The sequence below is a fragment of the Hippopotamus amphibius genome, chromosome X, assembly GCF_030028045.1.
Source record: "Hippopotamus amphibius kiboko isolate mHipAmp2 chromosome X, mHipAmp2.hap2, whole genome shotgun sequence".
Taxonomy (NCBI): Eukaryota; Metazoa; Chordata; class Mammalia; order Artiodactyla; family Hippopotamidae; genus Hippopotamus; species Hippopotamus amphibius.
This window is the reverse complement of record NC_080203.1, coordinates 68,914,143-68,938,589: the sequence shown is the minus strand read 5'-3', so window position 1 is coordinate 68,938,589 and position 24,447 is coordinate 68,914,143. Positions and strand designations below refer to the sequence as shown.

Below are 24,447 nucleotides of genomic sequence, written 5' to 3'. Positions count from 1 at the left end.
TCATTTATAACACTTTTTCCATTACCTGAACAACTGTCATTACCTAATACACACTAGTCTTGAAGCATGTAAGCATGCACTGAGTTTAACAAAATAAAGGGATAGATAAATATGGTCCTATAAAATAGAGAGGAGTCTCAGATCACAGAGTATATAGATCCTTATTCTGTTCTAAGATTAATTTAAAATTATTTCTCTTAAGCCTCCATTTTAAAAAAGGCAGTAAATACATGAAATCATGATTTTTTGGATATACTCTTAAGAAAGCTCCTCTAAGTTTTTTCATACAGCATTCATTCAGAGCATGTTTTACTAAAATAACTACATAAACAAGCAATGCTCAAAAGTCCAGCACTTAGAAGAAGACACACTTAGGAAAGGAAACATTTTAATAACATCAAAAGATATTATAATAATAAGTAATAGCTTAATTATAAGGCTACTTGGTAGCTATCTCTGGCACAAAGCATCTACAAAAGATATTTATAGAAAAATTTGGTCAAAGTTTTATTGGTCCCAAGACTTTTAGAATCATTTCCAAGGTTTTGCTCCTTCTTTATGATGATGAAAATAATACATTCCTACTATCAGTCTTAAGTTGAAAACTGTGGGTAAGCATTTAATCACTCAAAAATGAATGATTAGTCAATGTATCAGAGACTCTACAAGCCAGCTAGGGCTCAACATATAACAATGCTACCATAATTTTCATAAGAAAATCAAATTAAAATGTTTCACTGTATAGAATTTAAATCAATTTTTGGACTGACCAATCATAAATATGGCTGTTATTCAATCATAGGCTCAGTAGGAAGGCCTTGTTTGTGAAATGACATTCCCGTAAGCACTGAAAGGGGTGATCATCCTCTAGAATATTTTCTATCAGGTTGAGCATGAGCTTCTTTTTAAAAAACAAAACAAAACAACAGTATTAGGACTTGATTAGAATTAAAAATACCACTCAATTCTACCATGTGGCAATTAAGATAAAAATAAAGACAATTATTTCATGGCTTCACAAGCCAATCAATTTATCTCAATGTTCATTGAGCATCTAAAGACTCTGTGTCAGGCCCTACAAAGCACACAAAGATTAGTGAGATTTAGTCACTGTCCACAAGAAATATACAATTGAGCAGCACAGTTAAGATGGTGTACATATAACTATAATATAATTGAGGATATAAATGCCCTAAGACTGATTAAAGTGAGTGCTCTTGAGGTTCCAAGAGAAATACATTATAACAAGAAACAATTACCTCATCTCCCATTTGTGGAACAAATGGGGAACGTCGTGGTATGGTATCCAAGATCCACTGAGGGGCAAACCATTCTTCATTGGGCTCACCTGCCATAGAAACCAGTCCTCCTTTCTAAAATATAGTTCACAAATATATAAACTATAAATATATGAACAGTTGTATAAAAAATAGCAGGTAGAAAATGTTAAAACATCAGGTTATAATAAAGTGTAAAATATACGAATTTTAAACATTTTTTACCAATTAATTATGCACAACTTTTGTACCAATAAAACAACTAAAGTTTTGCTCCTTCTTTATTATGATGATAATAATACATTCCTACTATCAGTCTTAAGTTGAAAACTGTGGGTAAGCATTTAATCATTCAAAAATGAATGATTAGTCAATATATCAGAGACTCTACAAGCCAACTAGGGCTCAACATATAATAATGCTACCATAATTTTCATAAGAAAATCAAATTAAAATGTTTCACTGTATAGAATTTAAATCAATTTTTTGACTGACCAATCATAAATATGGCAAATGTTGCTCAATTTTGGCTGACAATAATATGATACTATATACTATCTAAAAACCACAAATTTTACTCTTCATGTCCCTAGGATACCAAATAAGCCCAAATACAAGTAACACGATAACTATTTGCCAATAAAATGGTGACCATCAAGAAGATAATTCTGTCTACCAAAGCAAGAGGTTACAGAATGCATATAGCATACACTTTTCAATTAATAATATTCAAAGAACTATGTGGATTAAATTTTTACATCATTAAAATGAAATTATAGTGGGGAAAAAACCATCACTGCGATGAAATAAAAACATGAAGAGATAGAGGAAGAGCCCTACATTATTTATCATATCCTTCCATTTTACAAGTCAGAATGTATAGAAATTTATGACTGGTGACATGACAAGAATAATGCTTTTACACTATAGTGGCTTATTTAAAAACTCTATTGCATTTTAACAAACTGTCAAAATGTTTTAATTTAATAGTAAAATAATGAAAAAATTCTAGCTTCTACTTTTGACAACAAAAAAATTTCAAAAAATCTTTACATTTTAAAGTCATTTTATACAATTTTACTTCGTTTCTCAGATGGAATATTATTTTTAAAGAAAAGTGGGAAGTATTACTGTTAAATATTCAAGTATCAAAGGCAAAAACTAAAACCAAAAAAAAACACAACCTGTAAACTTACAAACCTTCTTTCTAGTCTGTTTAGGTTTCTTTTGCCGTTCTTCAAGTGACTTCAAATTCTCCTCCTCAGAGCTGCTGCATATTTTCCGTGTTGCCTGTCTCGTTTGCCTTTTTGGAGGCTGCAAATTTATTCCAGCATCTGCTGTCCAATCAGAATATTCACTTGATGAATCACTGTAAATAAATCAAAATTATGAATATATAAGTTTAGAAAAGGAATAGTTTTGCCTCATGATTGAAAGATGATCACTTTGTAATCAAATAGCATTATAAATGACATGGTTTGATTTTGTTCTAACCAAAGATAAAAAAAATCAACATAGAATTTTGATCATTACCTAAGTGATTTTAGTAAAATGCTTCTTGGATAAAGTACAATGCTTAGTTTCCCATAACAGGGTTTAAAATTCAAAATTCCTGTCCAAATCACAAAAGTTTCTTTTAAATAAAGATGTTCCTTATCCCGGGAAATGGTTAAATATAGTTGTTTTAAACCTGAAATAAATACACATAGCCTTCCAAGGTGTAGAATATTGGATTTACAAAGAATCTTATTTTATAGATGAGGGAACTAAAGCCCATGATGACATGCCCAAAAAGATATTGGTAGAGCTAGGATAAAACAACAGGTCTGGACTTCCTAGGTGGCGCAGTGGGTAAGAATCCGCCTGCCAATGCAGGGGACATGGGTTCGAGCCCTGCCCCAGGAAGACACAAGATGCCACGGAGCAACTAAGCCCGTGCGCCACAACTATTGAGCCTGTGCTCTAGAGCCCGTGAGTCACAACTATTGAGCCCATGTGCCGCAACTACTGAAGCCCACGTGCCTAGAGCCCGTGCTCTGCAACAAGAAGGGCCACCGCAATGAGAAGCCTGCGCACCACAACGAAGAGTAGCCCCCGCTCACCACAACTAGAGAAAGCCCGTGTGCAACAACAAAGACCTAACACAGCCAATTAAATAAATAAATTAATTAAAAAAACAAAAACAAACAAAACAAACAAACAAACAAAAAAAAAAAAAAAACAGGTCTCTCGGCTTCCAACCCAGTACTCTTTCTACTATAAAATACTATTTTAACTCTGGCTTTACCAAGTTCCTACAACAACATAACTTCACATGAAAACTGTCAAAAAATTTTGACCAAATCAAAACCATTAAAACTACCTGGAGGAACTTTCACTTTGCCATTCAATAACCGGATCCTCTATAGAAGCATCACTTGTGCCAACTGTTTCATCTTCCTGCAACAAAGAGCCAGCAATTGAGATATACAGTTATTATTAACCAGCATATTATTAATTAGCATATATCACCTGTTTTATAACACTTTTTGTACCCCCCCTCCAAAAAAGTTCTAGTTAAAATGTATGTAATCATTTTTCTATATATACTTGTAACTCACAACTAAGCCTACCAAGTATTTAAAGATTTCTAACATCTACTCTCTTACTGATATGAGACATCTTTTATTTCAAAGACTCAATCCCAAATATACTTAAGAATCCCAAATATAACCTTCTTAAATGATGTTAAAACCACTGTTTTTTTTTCAATTGAAGTATAGTTGCTCTACAATGTTGTGTTAGTTTCTGCTATACAACAAAGTGAATCAACTATATGTATACATATATCTCCTCCCTCTTGATTCAGTTTTATATGTATATACACACATATATATATGAAAATATATATATGAATTTATATGAATATATGTATATTCTTTTTCAGATTTTTTTCCTTTATAGAAGGCCATTGTTTTAAAAAAATCTATACAAAAAAGATAAAACTACCTATGTGCCTCTACCAAGTTAATATAATTACTCTCCACAAAAAAGTTAATCATCTTTTTTATTATGTAAGATTTCAAACATAACAAAGTAGAGGAAATGGGTAACACACTTGTATACACAATCTCCAGTTTAGACAATAACTCACTGCCTATCTTACTTTATATATACCATTACCAACTGCCTCGTACCCCAAGGATTATTTTGGGAAAAAAAAAAGCATTTCTACTATAAATATTTATTAAGATTAGGATTATTTTTTAAAACACAACCACAATACTATTACATTAAAAAGATAACATCAATTCTTTTTTCTTTTTTATTATCAGCTTTATTGAGATAGAATTCATATACCATAAACTTCACCCCTTCAGAGTATACAGTTCAATGGTTTTTAGTATATTCAGAGTTGCTCAACCATCACCACTAATTTTAGAACATTTTCATCACCCCCAAAAAGAACCCCTAAACCCAATAGCAAGAACCTCTCACTCCCCACTACCTCGAGCCCCTGGCAGCCACCAATCTACTTTAGGTCTTGGTACTTTTGTTAAAGAGCCACATTCTTTGAACAACAAATACGTACCAAGTAATCTTCATATGTACCAAGTAATCTTCACTTCTCTTCTCCCTTCATCTTTTTCATGTATTTTTAACTTTCTTAATCATTTTAAATTGCTACATTGCCCTGAATTTCTCCTTGCCGATCTGTCTTAGTGACACTCATGCAACAGGACTCTTTAATCCATCTATATTCAATGTCTTTTTTTTCTTAACTCTTTTAAGTCCATGGCTCAGAGGCAACAGCTCTTTTTTTGATTTTTATTGGAGTAGAGTTGCTTTATAATGTTGTGTTAGCCTCCACTGTACAGCAAAGTGAACCAGGCATACGCACACACACACACATCCCCTCCCGTTTGGATTTCCTTCCCATCCAGGTCACCACAGAGCACTGAGTAGAGTTACCCATGCTATACAATAGGTCCTCATTAGCCATCTATTCCATACACAGTATCAATAGCGTTTATATTGATCTTCCAACTCATCCCACCCTCCCCTTCCCCCTTGGTATTCATACGTTTGTTCTCTGTCTGTGTCTCTATCGCTGCTTTGTAAATAAGCTCGTCTATACCAATTTTCTCAGATTCCACATATATGTGTTAATATACGATATCTGTTTTTCTCTTTCTGCCTTACTTCACTCTGTATGACAGTCTTGGATATGTGACCATTCTTTTCAGAGCAAGATTTTCATGGGGAGAAGAGGAGGGACATCACTGATAAGAGTTAAAGAATTGTGAACGGTGGGAGAAGAATGGGGGTACCATACATTGCCGATGCATAATTAAACCCTTAACAACTATAGCTATTAAGAGAACAAAAGGAAGGGCTGGAGAAGAGAGGAATATGAAGAAAATAACTGCTATAGTTTTTATTCAATTACCATGAAAAAGATAGGTCTAAGAAAAATCATCACTCAGTAACCTCCATGAATGGTAAAGTCAACAATAACAGAAAACATGTATGTTATAATTACATAGTCATTAAGTTCTGGGACTGTATAACTAGTTATCTCTGTTAATATTGTACTTCTTTCCATTTCTAGGCAGATTTGCTCTCACTTGCTTTTCTCACTGTCAAAGCCAAACTTTTCCCACTGTCAAAGCCAAACTTTTCCTGGCATGTTTGATACCCTCAACCAAGATAATATCTTAAGTACAAATAAGAGAAGATATCTAAAGGAACTCAATATAATGCTCAAATTTGCCTATTAAATGCCTTATTAATGAATAATCCTCTTATAAGAAAGTCATTAAAGTAATTTTCTATTAAAGTGACCCTTAAGAGTAAACCCAAAGTTTATCAAATTGCTATTTCTTTTGTGATATGTAGATTTTCAGCCTTTCACAGAAAAAAAGCACTTTGAAAAGGAATCTAGGTATCAGATATGCCTTTACTTCTTTGTGATTCTACAAGGTCTCAGATATTGACTTCATTGACAGTCTTGTTATTAAATCTAATTGAAAAAATTTTTAAAAAAAGTAAACCCAAAGTGATGATACTAACTGGGAAACAAAAAATTACACTGAGTAAATAATAGCAGATATCTAACCTCTGAGGAGCTATCTGAGTCTTCTTGTACACCTGAATTTTGACATGATGCTTGTGAATTATGCTCCATGTTGGATCGTGTTTGGTAAGTATGCTGACGTTTGCGTTGTGTCCTTCGTAAAGACCGCCCACAGCTAGGCTGATAATCATTCTGTAAACAGAAGGAAAATAAATTTAAAAAAATGAAAGGCTCAGTAAATATACGCAAAAGAACACATATACAGCAAATCAATTGGGCAGGGGTGGAGTGAAGGTGGAGGTGAGAGATAGGAATAAATCCCCCAAAAGAAAACCCAAGATATATTTTTATAGTATGTTTTTATATAAAAAAGATACTTCATTTTATATACTTAACCCACTTCCATTAATATTGATTACTTTCCCTATTTTGTCTTTTTTTTTTTTTTTTTTTTTTTATTTTATTTATTTATTTTTTTTGGGCACGCAGGCTTAGTTGCTCCGCGGCATGTGGGATCTTCCTGGAGCTGGGATCGAACCTGTGACCTCTGCATTGGCAGGCGGATTCTTAACCGCTGCGCCACCTAGGAAGCCCACTTTCCCTATTTTGAAAACTTTGTGATCAAAGACAGTGCTGAAATTCTAAGCTGCAAGAATGTGCCCACTCAGAATTTACATAAACCATATTATTTACAATTTATTACAGGATAAAGCAAGATATCTATATCATATCTATGTATATATAATTCTTAACATAACATGTATTTCTTTGGTTCTATAAAAAACTACATTAAGAAGTCAAAGTTAAAATTTATTTTTTAACAACTACAATGCAAAGTAAAAACTGTTTTATTCTACCCTTTACAAGCATAAGATATCACTACTGATATACCATATGTCAAAATTATAACCCTAATATGTCATCAGGAGTAAACGAGCTTAAAGGTCTTATCAATTAGTATCAAGGGCCAGTTTCTTATCTTACATGTAAATGTTTCTCATTTTCAATATAAATAAAAATGTTTAGAGATCCAACTACCCCGTTTATTAGTCTCAGACAAGGCTGATGTTTGACAAATCAGCTTAGCAGGAAGAAAGAATATAAATCATGGATATGAGTCATTCAAAGTCTCTAAGAAAATATTCTTATCAGACAACATCAAATAAGCTACTAAAATCTGAATAGAAATTAAGAAAGTGGGTATCAAAATGATCTAAGAATATTTACAGATATTCATATAGTAATTACCTAAAATTGTGTTTATCAATACTGAAGACATTTAAAATTCAGTATCCATTGCCTATATTTCCTTAATAAAATTAAATCAACCTAGACTTTCCAATTTACCATACTCTTCAGGAGTTATAGTTATTAGATGTGGGAACAAAACTATATATTTTTTTAATAAATTTGTAATTTAATATTTATTTATTGGCTGCATTGAGTCTTTGTTGCTGTGCACAGGCTTTCTCTAGTTGTAGCAAGTGGGGGCTACTCTTCGTTGTGGTGTGCGGGCTTCTCATTGCGGTGGCTTCTCTTGTTGTGGAGCATGGGCTCTAGGTGCACAGACTTCAGTAGTTGTGGCACAGAGGCTCAGTAGTTGTGGCTCACGGGCTCTAGAGCACAGGTTCAGTAGCTGTGGCACACGGGCTTAGTTGCTCTGCAGCATGTGGGATCTTCCCAGATCAGGCATCAAACCTGTGTCCCCTGCATTGGTAGGCCGATTCTTAACCACTGCGCCACCAGGGAAGTCCCTCTTTTTTTTTGGGGGGGGGCTTCATCGGGTCTTAGTTGCAGCACACAAGATCTTTCATCACAGCACGTGGACTCTTCATTGCAGTGCATGGGCTTCTCTCTAGTTGTGGCTCACGGGCTCAGTAGATGCAGCATGCGGGCTTAGTTGCCCCGTGGCCATGTGGGATCTTAGTCCCCTGACCAGGGATGAAACCTGCGTCCCCTGCATTGGAAGGCAGATTCTTAACCACTGGATCACGAGGGAAGTCCCAAAACTATATATTCTTATGCCACTAGTTTGTTCAACCTCAGTACTAGTAAGGGGCTTAATATGTACCTAATGGAGTACAGGAATCTTACTCCCTGATTAGCAGTTTCCGCTGGGAATATGAATCTTCCTAATGTACAGATCAGATTTTGCTCCTGTCTAATTAGGTAGGCCAGGAGTAAGCCTAGGGCAGAGGTCAGCAAACTTTATCTGTAAAGAGCCAGAGTATAAATATTTTGGGTTTGCAGGCCATATGATCTCTGTAACAACGGCTCAACTCCATATAGCATGAAAGCAGCCACAGACAATATATAAATAAATAGGTGTGGCTGTGCTCCAATAAAACTTTATTAATAGAAATATGCAGTAGTTTGCCAACCTCTGGCCTAGGGTACCTGAGCATTTGTTTTACACTGTAATTAGTGATCAGGCAATAATTTAAGGTTCTACTTTAACCATATGAAAATGGTATCTTAATACAAATATCCTATATCTACAATGACCACATGTCCTAAATTTGGGGGGATAGTCCTGTGTAATTTTATCCTTATTAATAATAACCACATATTTCAATTTGGGGTTAAAAAATAGTTTCCCTAAATACAGACACTTATCAAAATAATCCCTTAATACATAACTGCCACCTTTCAAAAACCTGGTATCTGCAAATATTTGGAAATAGTGTATTGCTAAGTACTGTAATGCTAAACTTACCCTTTGGGTAGCATAAGATGGCTTTTTCTTCTTTTCAACTGTATAAAGACTGATTTCTATGTCACCTTTTGCAGTTCGACATTCTTCCTGAACCCTAATAACACATCAAAGGTCAAAGTAACAGAAAATCATCAAAAAGCAAACCAATGGTTTAAAAATCAGACAACACAAACACTTTTAAATATAAAACTGAACATTTTAACCATTTTAAGTGTATAATTCAGTGGTGTTAATGACATTTACAATGTTGTATAACCATCATCACTATTTCCAAAGCTTTTTCATCACTCCAAACATAAACTTTGTAACCATTAAGCAATAGCTTTTTGTTTTTCCTTCCAGCATCCCATGCTAACCTCTAATCTACTTTATGTCTCTATGAATTTGCCTACTCTATATATTTCATATAAGTGGAATTATACATTATTTGTTGTTTTGTGTCTGGCTTATTTCACTAAGCATAATGTTTTCAATATTTATCCATATTGTAGCAAGTATCATAAGTTTTTTATGGCTGAATTATATTCCAGTGTATGTATATAACACATTTTATTTATTCATTCATCTGCTGACAGACTCTTGAATTGTTTCTATCATTCACTATTGTAAATAATGCTACAATAAACACTGGCATACAAGTATCTGAGTCCCTGCTTTAAATTCTACTTCTAGACGTTTTGAGTAGAGAATTATTTCAAATTGCTCTACTGCCAGGGGGTAGCATTCAGTTCATAAATTAGCCACGTCTCCCTTATTACTGCTAAAGAAAGAAAAGGTGAAACCAAATTAATTTTGTTACTTGGCTCAGCTGGTAAATAGGTTTTGTTAGGAAGATATCATGATTTAAGTGGATTTTATATGTTCTCTGGCAATGTCCTTTCTCTTTTCCAAATCTATTTCTAGTTGCTGTGTATTATCTGGAGTCAATATTACTCCAGATAACACAGTCAAAATGTTAAGATTTACAAATAAGGATAGGGATTCTAAGTGAAATTCATCCTAATGAAGTCCTTGCATCCAAAGAAGTCTACTTAAATGATATTTCTAAATCTACACTAAGTACTGGGGTCTATCTATACCGCACTCCCAAAGTGCTCCAATTCTGAGTTTCCTCAGAACCGCTGTTGAATTTTGGGTCCATGTATCACTGACACATTTAATCACATATGGCCTCATGTTCTTACTTAATAGTATTTTTTCATATATTCTAACCTATACTATAAACTCAAAGAAGACAGAGATCATGTTTTTCATTTTTCAGTATTCCCCAAACCATTTAGCACAAAACTAAGCAAATTTAAGATAATCTTTAAATAGTTACTATGGAATGAACTAAAGAAATAATGCGAGGAAACTAATGCATGACTCAGCTAAATTAAAAACAAAAAACCCTTCATTACTAGCCTAACATAGTACATTTTAATTTACTTACTAAAAAAGAAAGCTCTCAATTTTCTTATGTTACCATATTGACTCACCTACTAACTCCATTATTTAGTTCATTGACCACCACTCTTCTGCTCCATGCCATGAGATCTCGTTCAGTGGCCATCTGGCTTCGAGGAGCATTGTTATGCATTTGTCGGACACCTTCAATTTGACCACTACGTCGGAGTCCAATGTTTGGGAAAGAAGATATGTCCATATTTGGATTTCTCAGAGCTAAATCAAAAACAAAGGAAAGCACCACTCTCTGAGCAAAGGAACCAAACTTTTCCAGATCAGAGCTCTAAATAAAATAGGAGATTCAAAGATAGTACTCTTGGACAATATTGCTATCTCTTTTTTACACATACTGTGTACCCCCTTTATTGTATATACAGTCTTATAAATAAAGCAGATACCTGTCATCTACTAAATGCTCAGTAAGTACAAAAAGGTGTATTTAACATATTTGGTAGATTCATAAATGTTATTAGTACTAGTTCAGAAAGCAGCTTTTTAATCTAAATTCTACCTTTATTTAGCCCATTAAAAGGTTTCTGAATAAAATTCCAATAACGCTTTCAAAAATAGTAAGAAAAATTATCAAAAAAAAATTTTAAACTATCAAAATTTCATTTTCAAAGTTGATAAGGAATGAAAGAAAGGGGAAATAAGCAATATAAATTTTACTTTTGTTTTTAATCCTCTAAAAAGGTCCCTGTTTATTTTTGTTGTATTTGCAAATAAAACAAAAATGGAAACTGAAACATTAAACTGTTAAGCACCAGAAAAAACTCAAAACAAATGAATATTGCAAAGAGATGTAATGGGGTTCTTTTGACTAACGACATTTCAGATCTATCCACAGAAACCTAGAATTGAAATTACTGACCTCTAAATCAGGGTTCTAAGAAGTTTTATGTCTTAGGAACAAAAGGCCTGGATATATAGGATTATCAGCCTGCTTCTTATCTTGTTTCAGGTTAAGGAAAGCTCATCTGAGCTAGCTGCTCCAAATGACACAAACAATGTTTTTATTTTAATTTTATGGGATACTAAAGAAATTAGAAAATGAGTAAAAGACCCTGTGAGTCACCTCAAATGTAAATCATCTTATTCATTTCTGTGAATCCCAAATGCCACAATACCCAAATAAATGACCCCAACTATGTAAATGTGAAAAGAAACACATTTGCCAAAATCCCATACAAGGACTGCATTTTAAAGCAGAACTAATACTTCTTGATAAAAGTAAAACTGACATAGGCTAAGATTATATAAAACTCAGGTGCATAGACACATTTAATGTAAAGTGAAGGAAGACATATACAATACATTAGAATAATACTGGTAATTAGGATCAAAATTGTGAGAGTCAATTAAGAAGTTGCATCTGTATTCCCTAAGAAGAGGATTTCTTGTCTTTCAGTGTAATTTTTGTAAACTCAAGAGAGACAGATGATATCTTGCTTCCTTTTCAACAAGGGAGGGCAAATTTTTGGGTAGTAATTTTTAAACTTAAAGTGGTTTTAATTTTGAAAACTTTATGCCCCTAGAAGGGGCTACATTTATTGTAGCACCTTGCTTATTAGAACAAAAGTAAAGACTGAAAATACAGTACTCAGTTAAAAGAAAACAGAATATTATAATATACCATCTGTATTCCTTAGGAGATACTAAATCACTTTAGCCCCAAATGATGAGATTATGGCACTTCGGTATATCATATCACAACTGTAAATTAACAAAAAATGTTGCTTTTATTTAAAAACCTAAAATGTTCCTCACATGTAATTACTTGGTACAAGTAAAATAATTACATTTGTCATACCTTTTACAAATATACACATACTTACCACCATTAGCAGAATATGATCTATTAATTGGAAAATGTGGAACATCTCCTTCGTTAATTAGCCTCAGATCTTGTTCTCTTTGCAACTCCCTGATTATTCCATCAAGAATGCTCTCATCTTGGTCATTGGTTTGTTGCCCAATTACCTGTTCTACTACTTCACCGTCACCTTAATTAGACCAAGGATATAAAGCCACAAAATTATTTACATTTTAGTGTACCATAAATATAGTAAAATCAAGCTTAACCTATAGGTTTCTAGACAAGTAATTTTAAAAGGATTAAAATGAAAATAAAGCATATAGCAAACAAAATATTTTTAAAGAACTTTTAAATATGTCAGCTTGTGTGTTTAACTTAACCAATGTCCCCAAATTAAACATTATTATGAGGGCACTCTCATCTTAAAGAAAAATTACTAAATTATTAATTTCATTTTCTCTAATTTAATTAATTTAATTTTCTCTATGGAATACTCCAAGCTAAAAGTTCGGAGTAGAGATTTGAGTAAGGTTTTAATAAGTTCAACCATAAATACCTAAAATGCTTTGCATCTTTCATGAAAATTTCCTTTCTGAAAGAAATCAAAACTATGGTCTTTCAAATACTGTCTCTTTTGATAATACCTCAGTATATTGATGAGAACAGAAATTATTTCTTATAATGAAATTCAATGATTACATCTGAATAAAAACTTATTTACTTCTATGATCTTTTTTTTTCTTAAGTACATCTTAGACCTGTTTTTCAACTTGTCCTCTAGTCAGATTAAATGGTATCTGATAGAGTTGTCAAGTGATCAGGTCTTACAGGAAGTAAAATATGAATTACAGGTTTTTTTATTCATATGTTTTCAGTTTTATCTTCTAATTAATATTCATGCTGGGACTTCCCTGGTGACGCAGTGGTTAAGAATCTGCTTGCCACATATATATACTACCAACTGTAAAATAGATAGTCAGTGGGAAGTTGTTGTATAATAAAGGGAGTCCAACTCGAGGATGGAAGACGCCTTAGAGGACTGGGGCGGGGAGGGTGGGGGGACTCGAGGTGGGGGGAGTCAAGGAAGGGAGGGAATACGGGGATATGTGTATAAAAACAGATGATTGAACCTGGTGTACCCCCCAAAAAATAAAAAAATATATATATAAATAAGCAAAAAAAAAAAACAGATGATTGAACTTGGTGTACCCCCCAAAAAATAAAAAAAATAAAAAAAATAAAAGAATCCGCTTGCCAATGCTGGGGACACAGGTTCAATCCCTGGTCCAAGAAGATCCCACATGCCATGGAGCAACTAAGCCCCCGCACCTCAACTACTGAGCCCACGTGCCACACCCACTGAAGCCTGCATGCTCTAGGGCTTGCGTGCCATAACTACTGAGCCTAAGTGCTGTAACTACTGAAGCTCTGCAACAAGAGAAGCCACCACACTAAGAAGCCCGCACACCCCAACAAAGAGTAGCCCCCGCTTGCCACGGCTAGAGAACACCTGCACACAGCAACAAAGACCCAAAAGAGCCCAATAAATAAATAAATTAATTAATTAATTAATTCATGCTTTTCCCCCTTATTTAATAAATATGACATCAACAAAGTAACTATTAGCATATGTGTCACACCACTTCATTGCTCTACAAATCTTTATGAGAGAACATAAAAAAGGATACACAACATCTCATTCTATGAAGGTCAAGTCTTAATTCCCTAGTAAGTATATAAAATTCCATTTGGCCTAGTGGTTAGGATTCAGCGCTTTCACTGCAGAGGCCCAGGTTCAATCCCTGGTTTGGGAAACATCCCACATGCCGCATGGTGCAGCCAAAATACAAAAAAAAAAAAAATCCATTTGCAAATAAATAACTCATTACTCACACCTGGAAGGAAACCTACAAGTAACAAACTAAGGTATGAAGGCATTCTGGTGTGGGGAGTGGGATGGAGGCTGTGTATCTAAGGGAAATACGCCAACCAGAAGAGTTGCTTTGATAAAGAATAGCTTATTTCTATGTTTTCTTCTACTATGCTCCTATCGTGCATCATACTCATCACTGCTTCTTAAATATCCTCCAGACTTGAGTGTTATTTAAACACTCAGCATCCCTCTCCCCAACACTCAATAATTCTTTACATTTCAAACATGAGGATGGGTCACAGCCACTTCCCAGTTTGTAGTTAATGAAATTTCCTCTTCTTCAGTCCATGAACTATGTACTCTCAAATTAAAATACCAATACTATTTTATAATTGGTCGAATTTCACCAATTATAAAAGCTTGACACATTAAAATTAGTACATTTAATCATCACTAGAAGTCACTACTATAAACAACAGGATCAGGTCAACACATTCTCTGAGTGTACTCCTGTTTGTCCTAATCCATTTATTTGTGTCCAGGTGAGATAAACAATGTACAAGTACTTTGGTAGGGTAAAAAGTTCTATGCAACTGAAAATTAGTAAGGTATTAGGTAAAATATATTATAACCTACTACAGAGTTTAGCATGGGGATATATTATAGAGTGAACAGCAGCAAGTACAACATTTTGCAAAATGTTTAAATTTAATTTTGTAGATAACATACCATTAGCCACATATCCCAACTGTGGTATAAGTTGTTCATCTTTACAATTTTCCCGTCCTGGTACTAGCCTTTGGAATTTTGTGGGATGAGGATTTCCATCAACATCCACCAAGAATGGGGGAGGCATAAGATGAGGAGCTTGTTGGGTTTGTTCATCCAATACATAGTTGTTGGCATCACGGATAAGAGGTCGATAATCCGTATGGAAGAACATCTGATCTGGAATCTTTATGACAGATTTTTAGTATTTCATGTGCACAGGAAATTTATATATAACCATTTACTTTCATTCCTAGAGCATAAGTGTTTTTCAAATCAGACCATTTTTGCATTATCTTTATAGTTCTCTATTGCCATATGTTCCCTCTAGGTAGAAGTGAATCACCTAGATCACAATCCTATCTTTTCTCCACAAAACCCTACAATCTATATTATTTTCTGGCCCTCCAACATCATATTTCTCCACTTAGGATAAGAAGAAGCAAAACAACAATGCAGTAGATAAAGTCAGTTATTTTTAAGTTGCAAAAAAACATACAAACTTTTATAACTATTTTTCTTGCTTATTTTTATTCAAATAAGAATAGATGGAGTATAATATAAATGGTGAAGCATGTAAATATCAGTTGCATGAAAGACACTCAAAGGTGATACAAGTATTGAGCCGAACTCAGAAAATATATGAAACCAATTAAGTTAGCTTCCAAAGTATTTCAACAAGATCAATAACAGGTAAAGTGGGCAAGCAACAAAATAAACATTCAGTCATCAGCTGTTTATTCCCAATTTAAGATAAGTAGAGGATGTAATCTGGTAAAGTTGTTTTCTTATTACACCTGAAAGGCAGTACAGAGAATATGTTCTAAGCAAAAGGATTTCCTAATGATTTTTTATATCTATATCACCCTATATTTTAATAGTAATTTGAACTGCCAAGCTTTATGTCTTGGCAGTGATGAAAAATTTTACCAAAACAGGTGATTTTGTTATTTTATATCTAATGACACAGTGACCCTTACTAACTGTAATACTTCAAATCAAATTTATGAATGATACAATCAAAAGTTGCAATCTATAACAAAAATTAAATATACTAACCTTTTCATAGTATTTACTGCATCCAAATCCAAAAAGCAGCAAATGCCCATGAGAATCAGTGCAGGCAAAATGGTTTCCATCTGGTGAAAATTTACAGTCAAACACTGCACCATGGCCTTGGCCTTCAATCTGAAATTTAGAAGAGTCACTTTAAGTCATCTTAAGAGATAATTTTCAAATAATAAGCAGTCAATAGCTTCTGCTTGCAAATATCTTGGATTCTGTGATGCATCAACATGCTAATGTACTCTCTGACTTCTGTAGCCAGAACCCTACTATAACGGTAAAGCTTTGAAAGAAATTAGGGAGAATTTTGCATCAAACATTACTAGCAATGTCATATCTGAAGAGGAACTGCATGAATGACGAAAGAGAATAAAAAACACAACCAAATTGACAAAGGCGCTATCTCAGCAAAGTCAAGATATTATCTCCATATTTAAATTTTAACACTAGCTTTAAAAGAACCATCCTAAAATTAAAGCACACAAATCACTCACTAACAAAACAGTTATTATTAACACTCTGAATCTGTATAAAGCCTATAAAAGGGAGCTCAAAGGCCAACAATTTAGAAATGTTTAGTCAGAACTATCCTTCAGAAAGGAACACTAAATATGGAGAATGAGTATTCCAATCACCATAGGAGGGTGTTCTACTGGCAGAAGAGATAGCTCACCACATTCTTCCACAGTTTGTATGAAATATATTTTAGGAGTATCCATATCTCCAATTCCATGTGTGCCAAACAACTTCCTGATTACTAACTAAGCTATATGGGGTTTACCAGAGACAGATGCAATACAGTCACTGTTGTGATCCATTAATTAGGATTATAGTTTAAACATTAACCTTTTTTGTGATTTTGGTTAGTGTTAGCTCTAAGTGCTTCTTAAATTTGAGTTTCTAGAATTAAGTACTGGGAACAAGAATTTGGAAAATGCTAATACCACAATAACAGACACACCCTGAAAGGCACAATTCTCAACTGGCCTTACTCTAAGGTCTTGAGTCATTCTCTAAGTTATTGGCACTAAATACACTTTAGTTACCAAGTTGTCACATAAGAGAAGTCTGTTTTAATATCAACTAAGCATAGATTTTCCTTACCATGTTAAAATAATTCCGAATTTTGGTCCCCCGGTCAAGGTCCCAAATAAAAATGTTCCCATCATGACCTGCCGAAAGTATGATCCTTTGATCAAATGGATGTGCTTCCAAGACAAATACTTCATCATCATGTCCCTGTGATAAAATCAATATTAAACATGAAAAGCAACACTGAGTATCTGGCTTATCAGGAGTATGCTATCAATCTGATTCAGATGAATTCATGTATACAAATTTAACAGCATTTACTACATGGACACTACAAGAAATATTGCAGAGTTCCTTAGATGTTTAAACACTGATTTCATATATTCAATAGACAGAAGACCTGAAAAGGTATTTATAATAAATACACTCCAAAACAGTTACAGTTTATTAACCAGGCCCCTGAAGAGGAATTCGTATTTCTAGGACTCTGCTATTAAAAGGTCACAAAATATATGACAAACAGAATATTTATTAACACCCAATTCTGACACAGTGATAACAGACAAATATTCATTATTCTTCATCAAGCCCTCTCTATCACTGGTATACATATTGTATCGTGGGAGGCCCTGTGATATATTCAAACCACAAAGTAGAGTTTGTCTTTTTACCTTCATCTATCATATAGCTGAAGGTTTCATTTAATATGCTACCTGAAAAATGGGCTGGCTGCTAAAGAAAAATGCTTGAAAACCAATGTTCATGCTTCCCTGACAATAAATCAATTCATATTAGTATCTCTATAGACCTCAGGTCAGGAGTCTGGAAACTATAAATTTCAGGCCAAATCTAGCTCCTCGATGTTTCTGGAAACACAGCCTGAGAGCTAAAAAGGGTTTTTACATTTTTTAAAAGGTTGTAAAAAACAAAAGAATATGCAACAGAGACCATATGTGGCCCGCAAAGCCTAAAGGACTATCTGGCCTCTTAAAAAGTTTGCGAATACCTGATTTAGATCATTGTTGATTTTGATTAACTCCTGACTAGAGAATGCATGATTAGCAACATGCTCCAAGTCTTAGAAGAGCATGCAAGACATCCTGAAATTGAAGTTCACTTAGAAGGATGTTAGAATATTACCATCAGGGGTTTCTAGAAATGTTCATACATTATGAACCTAAAAAGTGTATTCTGTCCCAAATCATTGTATAAAAAATAGCATATCTTACTGCATTACCATTATGGACAATAATTTAAAAGTAACTTCAGAAAAGCTCAAAACAAAAAGTGGAAGATAAGGGGGTAAAATCCATTATAATAAATACCATCACAAAATTTTTTCCCAGTGACTACCAAAAAAACTATTTCTTTATCATAACAAAATCTCTTGTTGAATACCCAATTTGATATAGTAAATACTTTCTCAGGTTCCTAACCAGTAAATGATAAATTTACTACGTTAAACTCAAATGACAATGATACAACTACGGCATTTGACATCACTGCCGGAGCTCCTGTAATCCAAGCAATCATATCACCTCTGCGCCCTGTCCTCAATAAGGCAGACCCAAGAGCTCCAAGGCAGCCTCAGAACTAGACTCCTATGGCTGGATCACATGCAGAGGTGGGGATAAAACCACAGCGGAAACCCAGGTATGGGGGGACTAAGGAAGAGTATCGAAAATCTTTCCATCAGCTGTACAATCTGCAGATTAAAGTCCCACATCAGCTAGGTAGACCCTGATATATGGAATATGTGAGTAGACAATGAGTGTTCCCACAAATTAAAAAGGTCTAGCTCTGGCAGCTGTGGACATTGGGGGCAAGCACACACAGGAACTGGGACAGATCAGAGTCTAAGTGGTCACCACAGGGCCCACAGCAGGTCCAGAGTTCAACCCAGAAGCAGAGGAGGGCCTCTTGGGAGGCAGAGATGGCCTATGGCTCAAGGTGTGTGCAATGACATGTACAGCTGAGACTCCAATGAAACATAATTATTATTAATTCCATTATGTTTTGATTCATTCTGTTGTTGATTCTGGGTTTTTTTTTTTTTTTTTGGTTTTTGTTTGCTGTTGTTTCAGAATTATTTTTATACTTCAGTCTTATGTGATCACCGTGTATTATAACATATTTTTTTATTTATTTTAGATATTTTTATTTTTAGCTTGCTTTTCTGTTGTTTTGTGCTTTTTCCTTTTTTATCTTATTTCATTTTACCTTATTTTACTTTTAATCATTTTTATCAGTTCTGTTTCTTTGCTTAATTGTTCACTTGGCACACTGCTTTGGTTTTGTTTTTAGGTTTTGTGTTTTTCTTAGTTCTGATTCTAATTGGTTGATTTCATTTAGGAGTTCTGTTTATCTGCTTGTTCTCTTATTTTTTGTTTTATTTGGTTCTGTTTTTTTTCTCTTGCTTGACTGTGTGTTTCCATATTTCTATTTTTCTTTGATTTTGTTTTTACCATTTCTGTGGGGATTTGTCTTTTTTTTCCTTTCCTTTAAAATATTTTCATTTTATTTTTTATACATTTCTATTTCTACATTTCTCTTGTGCTTTTCTAATTCCCACTTTCTCTTTTTTTTTTAATGATTTTTCTAAGTCTGTTTCTTTCCTTCATTCTTCAACTGGCACTCTGCTTTCATTCTGTTTTTTCAATTTTGTGTTTTTGCTGGTTTTCTTTTTAATTGTCCGATTTCATTCTGGGGTTCTTTGGTCTCTTTGTTCTCTTGCTTTTTGTTTTAATGGTTCTGTTTTTGTTTCTTGTGTGTGTGTGTGTGTGTGTGTTCCCTTGTTTCCGTATTTGTTTGTTTTAACTTTTTACCATTAGTCGGAGGCTTATTAGCCTTTTTTGTTGTTGATGTTGGCTATTAGGCATTAATTACTTGGATTAGTTTTATTTTTTTGCTTTCAGATCTTTCTTGCAGTATAATTGCTTTACAATGTTATGCCAGTTTCCGCTGTACAACAAAGTGAATCAGCTGTATTTATACAGATACCCCCATATCCCTTCCCTCTTGAGCTTCCATCCCACCCTCCCTTATCCTACAAATCTACGTCATTACCAAGCATCAAGTTGATCTGCCTGTGCTATGCAGAAAATTCCCACTAGCCATATATTTTACCTTTTGTAGTGTATATACGTCAATGTTATTCTGGACGAGTGACCAGCAGGGTCTTGGTTCCTTGACCAGAAGTCAGGCCTGAGGCTCTAGGGTGGGAGCACCAATTTCACGATGCTGGAACACTAGAGAATTCCTGGCCACAGGGAAGATTAATCGCCAAGAGCTCTCATGGAGGCCTCAATCAAAATCCAAGACCCAACTCCTCCCAGCTGCCTGTAGCTCCCAGCACTGGATGCCTCATACCAAACAATAAACAAAACAGGAACACAAACCCACCCATCAGCACACAGACTACCTACAGTCATACTAAGTTCACAGACACACCAAAACACACCAAATGACATGGCCCTGCTCATCAGAAGGAAAAGACTCCGCTCCACCCACCAGAACACAGGCAACAGTCCCTCCAGTCAGGGAGCCTACACGAGACACTGAACGAATCCCACCACCAGGGGCAGAGAACAGAAGCAAAAGGAACTATGACCCTACAGCCTAGGAGAAAGGGACCTCAAATACTATAAATTAGACAAAATGAGAAGACGGAAATATCTTGCAGGCAAAGGAGCAAGATGAAAACCCAGAAGACCAAATAAATGAAGAATAAATAGGCAAATTTCCTAAAAAAAGACTTCAGAGTAATGATAGTAAAGATGATCCAAAATCTCCAAAACAGAATACAGAAAATACAAGAAACATTTAACAAGGACCTAGAAGAAATAAGAGCAAGCAAACAGTAATGAACAACACAATAACTGAAATTTAAAATATTCTAGATGGAATCAATAGCAGAATAACTGAGGCATAATAACAAGTAAATGAGCTGGAAGAATGGTGTAAATAACTGCCGTGGAGTAGAATAAAGAAAAATGAATTAAAATAATGGAGGACAGTCTCAGAGACTTGGGGACAACATTAAGCACACCAACATTCGATTTACAGGTGAAACAGAAGAAAAAGAGAAAAATAAAGGGTCTGAGAAAAATTTGAAGAGATCATAACTGAAAACTTCCCCAACATGGGAAAGGAAATAAGTTCAGGAAGCACAGAGAGTTCCATACAAAATAAACCCAAAGGGAAACACACTGAGACACATATTAATCAAATTATCAAAAATTAAATACAAAGACAAAATACAAAAAGCAGAAAGAGAAAAGCAACCAACAATATAGAAGGGAACCCCATAAGGTTAACAGCTGATCTTTCAGCAGAATATCTACAGGTCAGAAAGGAGTGGCAGGATATACTAAAAGTGATGAAAGGAAAAAACCTAAAACCAAGATTACTCTACCCAGCAAAGATCGCATTCAGATTTGACAGAGAAATCAAAAGCTTTACAAACAAGCAAAAGTTAAAGAGAATTCAGCACCCCTGAACAGCTCTACAGCAAATGCTAAAGAAACTTCTCTAGGCAGGAAACACAAGAAAAGGAAAAGATCTACAAAAACAAACCCCAAACAATTAAGAAAATGATAATAGGAACACACTCATCAATAATTACCTTAAATGTAAATAGATTAACGCTCCAATCAAAAGACACAGACAAGCTAAATGGATACAAAAACAAGACCCATCTATATGCCACCCACAAAAGACCCACTTCAGACCTAGGGACACATACAGACTGAAATTGAAAGTAAGGGGATGGGAAAAGATATCCCATGCAAATGAAAGCCAAAAGAAAGCTGGATTGGGAATTCCCTGGTGGCGCAGTGGTTAAGAATCTGCCTGCCAATGCAGGGGACATGGGTTTGATCCCTGTTCCAGGAAGATCCCACATGCCACGGAACAACTAGGTCCATGCACCACAATTATTGAGTCTGCGCTTTAGAGCCCGCAAGCCACAACTATCGAGGCCACATGCTGCAACTATTGAAGCCCACGCACCTAGAGCCCACACTCCGGAACAAGAGAAGCCATGGCAATGAGGAGCCCACGCACCACAACGAAGAGTAGCCCCCACTCACCGCCACTAAAGAAAGCCTGTGCACAGCAAAAAAGACCCAACACCAACAATAAAATAAATAGATAAATAAATAAATAAAGTAAAAAAAAAGGCACAAGCCTTTGGGGTGGGGGAAGACTTAAAAAAGAAATGAGGGAAACAATAGCAAAGATCAGTAAAACTAAAAGCTGGTTCTTTGAGAAGACAAACAAAATTGATAAACCATTAGCCAGACTAATCAGGGGAACAAAGGAGAAGACACGAAACAACAGAATTAGAAATGAAAAAGGAGAAGTAACAACGGACACTGCAGAAATACAAAGGATCATGAGAGACTACTACAAGCAACTATATGCCAATAAAAAGGACAGCCTGGGAGAAATGGAGAAATTGTTAGAAAACTACAAGCTTCCAAGACTGAACCAGGAAGAAACAGAAAATATGAACAGACCAATCACGAGCACTGAAATTGAAACTATGATGAAAAATCTTGCAACAAACAAAAGCCCAGGGCCCAGATGGCTGCACAGGCGAATTCTATCAAACATTTGGGGAAGAACTAACACCTATCCTTCTCAAACTCTTCCAGAATATAGCAGAAGGAGGAATACTCCCAAAGTCATTCTATGAGGCCACCATAACCCCAGTATCAAAAACAAAGATGTCACAAAAAAAGAAAATTACAGGCCAATATCACTGATGAACATAGATGCAAAAATACTCAACAAAATACTAGCAAACAGAATGCAACAGCACATTAAAAGGATCATAGAACATGATCAAGTGAGGTTTATCCGAGGAATGCAAGGATTCTTCAACATACACAAATCAATCAATGTGACACACCATTTAATAAACTGAAGGATAAAAAACCATATGATCATCTCAACAGATGCAGAAAAAGCTTTTGATAAAATTCAACACCCATTTATGATAAAAACTCTCCAGAAAGTGGGCATAGAGGGAACCTATCTCAACATAATAAAGGCCCTATATGGCAAACTTACAGCTAACATTATACTCAACAGTTAAAAGCTAAAAGCATTTCCTCTAAGAACAGGAACAAGACAAGGGTGTCCACTCTCATCACTATTATTCAACATAGTTTTGGAAGTTTTAGCCATGGCAATCAGAGAAGAAAAAGAAATAAAAGGAATCCAAATTGGAAAAGAAGTAACTCTAGCACTGTTTGCAGATGACATGATACCATAAACAGAAAATCCTAAAGAACCTACCAGGAAACTACTACAGCTAATTGATCAATTTAGTAAAGTAGCAGCATACAAAATTAATGCACAGAAATCTCTTGCATTCCTATACACTAACAACGAAAAAGCAGAAAGAGAAATTAAGGAAACACTCCCATTTAGCATTGCAACAAAAAGAATAAAATACTTAGGTATAAACCTGCCTAAGGAGGCAAAAGATCTGTATGCAGAAAACTATAAGACAATGATGAAGGAAATCAAAGATGAAACAGGCAGATAGAGGGACATACCATGTTCCTGGATTGGAAGAATCAACATTGTGAAAATGACTGTACTACCCAAAGCAATCTACAGATTCAATGCAATGCCTATCAAATTACCAATGGCATTTTTCACAGAACTCTTAGAACAAGAAATTTTACAATCTTTATGGAAATGCAAAAGACACTGCATAGCTAAAGCAATCCTGAGAAAGAAAAATGAAACTGGAAGAATCAGGCACCCTGATTTCAGACTATACTACAAAGCTACAGTAATCAAGACAGTATGGTGAGAGGGAGGGAGTCGTGGGAGGGAAGGGATATGAGGATATAAGTATAAATACAGCTGATTCACTTTGGTGTAACTCAAAGGCTGGTACAAGAGTGTAAAGCAATTATATTCCAAAAAAGAGCTTATTAAAAAAAAAAAGTATGGTATTGGCACAAAAACAGAAGTATAGTTCAATGGGAACAGGACAGAAAGCCCAGAGATAAACCCACACACATATGGTAACCTTATTTTTGACAAGGCAGCAAGAATATACAATGGAAAACAGACAGCCTCTTCAATAAGTGGTGCTGGGAAAACTGGACAGCTCCATGTAAAAGAATGAAACTAGAACAGCTACTAACACCATACACAAAAATAAACTCAAAATGGATTAAAGACCTAAAAGTAAGGGCAGACACTATAAAACTCTTCTAAGAAAACACAGGAAGAACACTCTTTGACATAAATCACAGCAAGATCCCTTTTGACCCATCTCCTAGAGTAACGGAAATAAAAACAAAAATAAACAAATGGGACCTAAGGAAACTTAAAAGCTTTTGCACAGCAAAAGAAACCATAAATAAGACAAAA

The 24,447-nt window shown here is 34.8% G+C and overlaps 1 protein-coding gene across 7 annotated transcripts in view; it reads right to left on the bottom strand.

The window, feature by feature from the left end:
* BRWD3 (bromodomain and WD repeat domain containing 3) overlaps nucleotides 1-24,447 on the bottom strand; it is a 133,384-nt gene that overhangs the window by 38,386 nt on the left and 70,551 nt on the right. For all 7 annotated transcript variants that reach the window (XR_009050218.1, XM_057717425.1, XM_057717424.1 and 4 more), the window contains 10 exons: nucleotides 17,122-17,256; nucleotides 16,012-16,140; nucleotides 14,914-15,139; nucleotides 12,331-12,498; nucleotides 10,528-10,711; nucleotides 9,050-9,143; nucleotides 6,376-6,525; nucleotides 3,640-3,716; nucleotides 2,478-2,646; nucleotides 1,260-1,373 (listed from right to left, as the gene is read on the bottom strand). Coding sequence is in view for 6 of the 7 variants with exons in the window: in XM_057717425.1 (XP_057573408.1) it covers nucleotides 1,260-1,373; nucleotides 2,478-2,646; nucleotides 3,640-3,716; nucleotides 6,376-6,525; nucleotides 9,050-9,143; nucleotides 10,528-10,711; nucleotides 12,331-12,498; nucleotides 14,914-15,139; nucleotides 16,012-16,140; nucleotides 17,122-17,256 (1,446 nt within the window). In the remaining variant the exon portion in view is untranslated. The remainder of the gene's footprint in view (nucleotides 1-1,259; nucleotides 1,374-2,477; nucleotides 2,647-3,639; nucleotides 3,717-6,375; nucleotides 6,526-9,049; nucleotides 9,144-10,527; nucleotides 10,712-12,330; nucleotides 12,499-14,913; nucleotides 15,140-16,011; nucleotides 16,141-17,121; nucleotides 17,257-24,447) is intronic.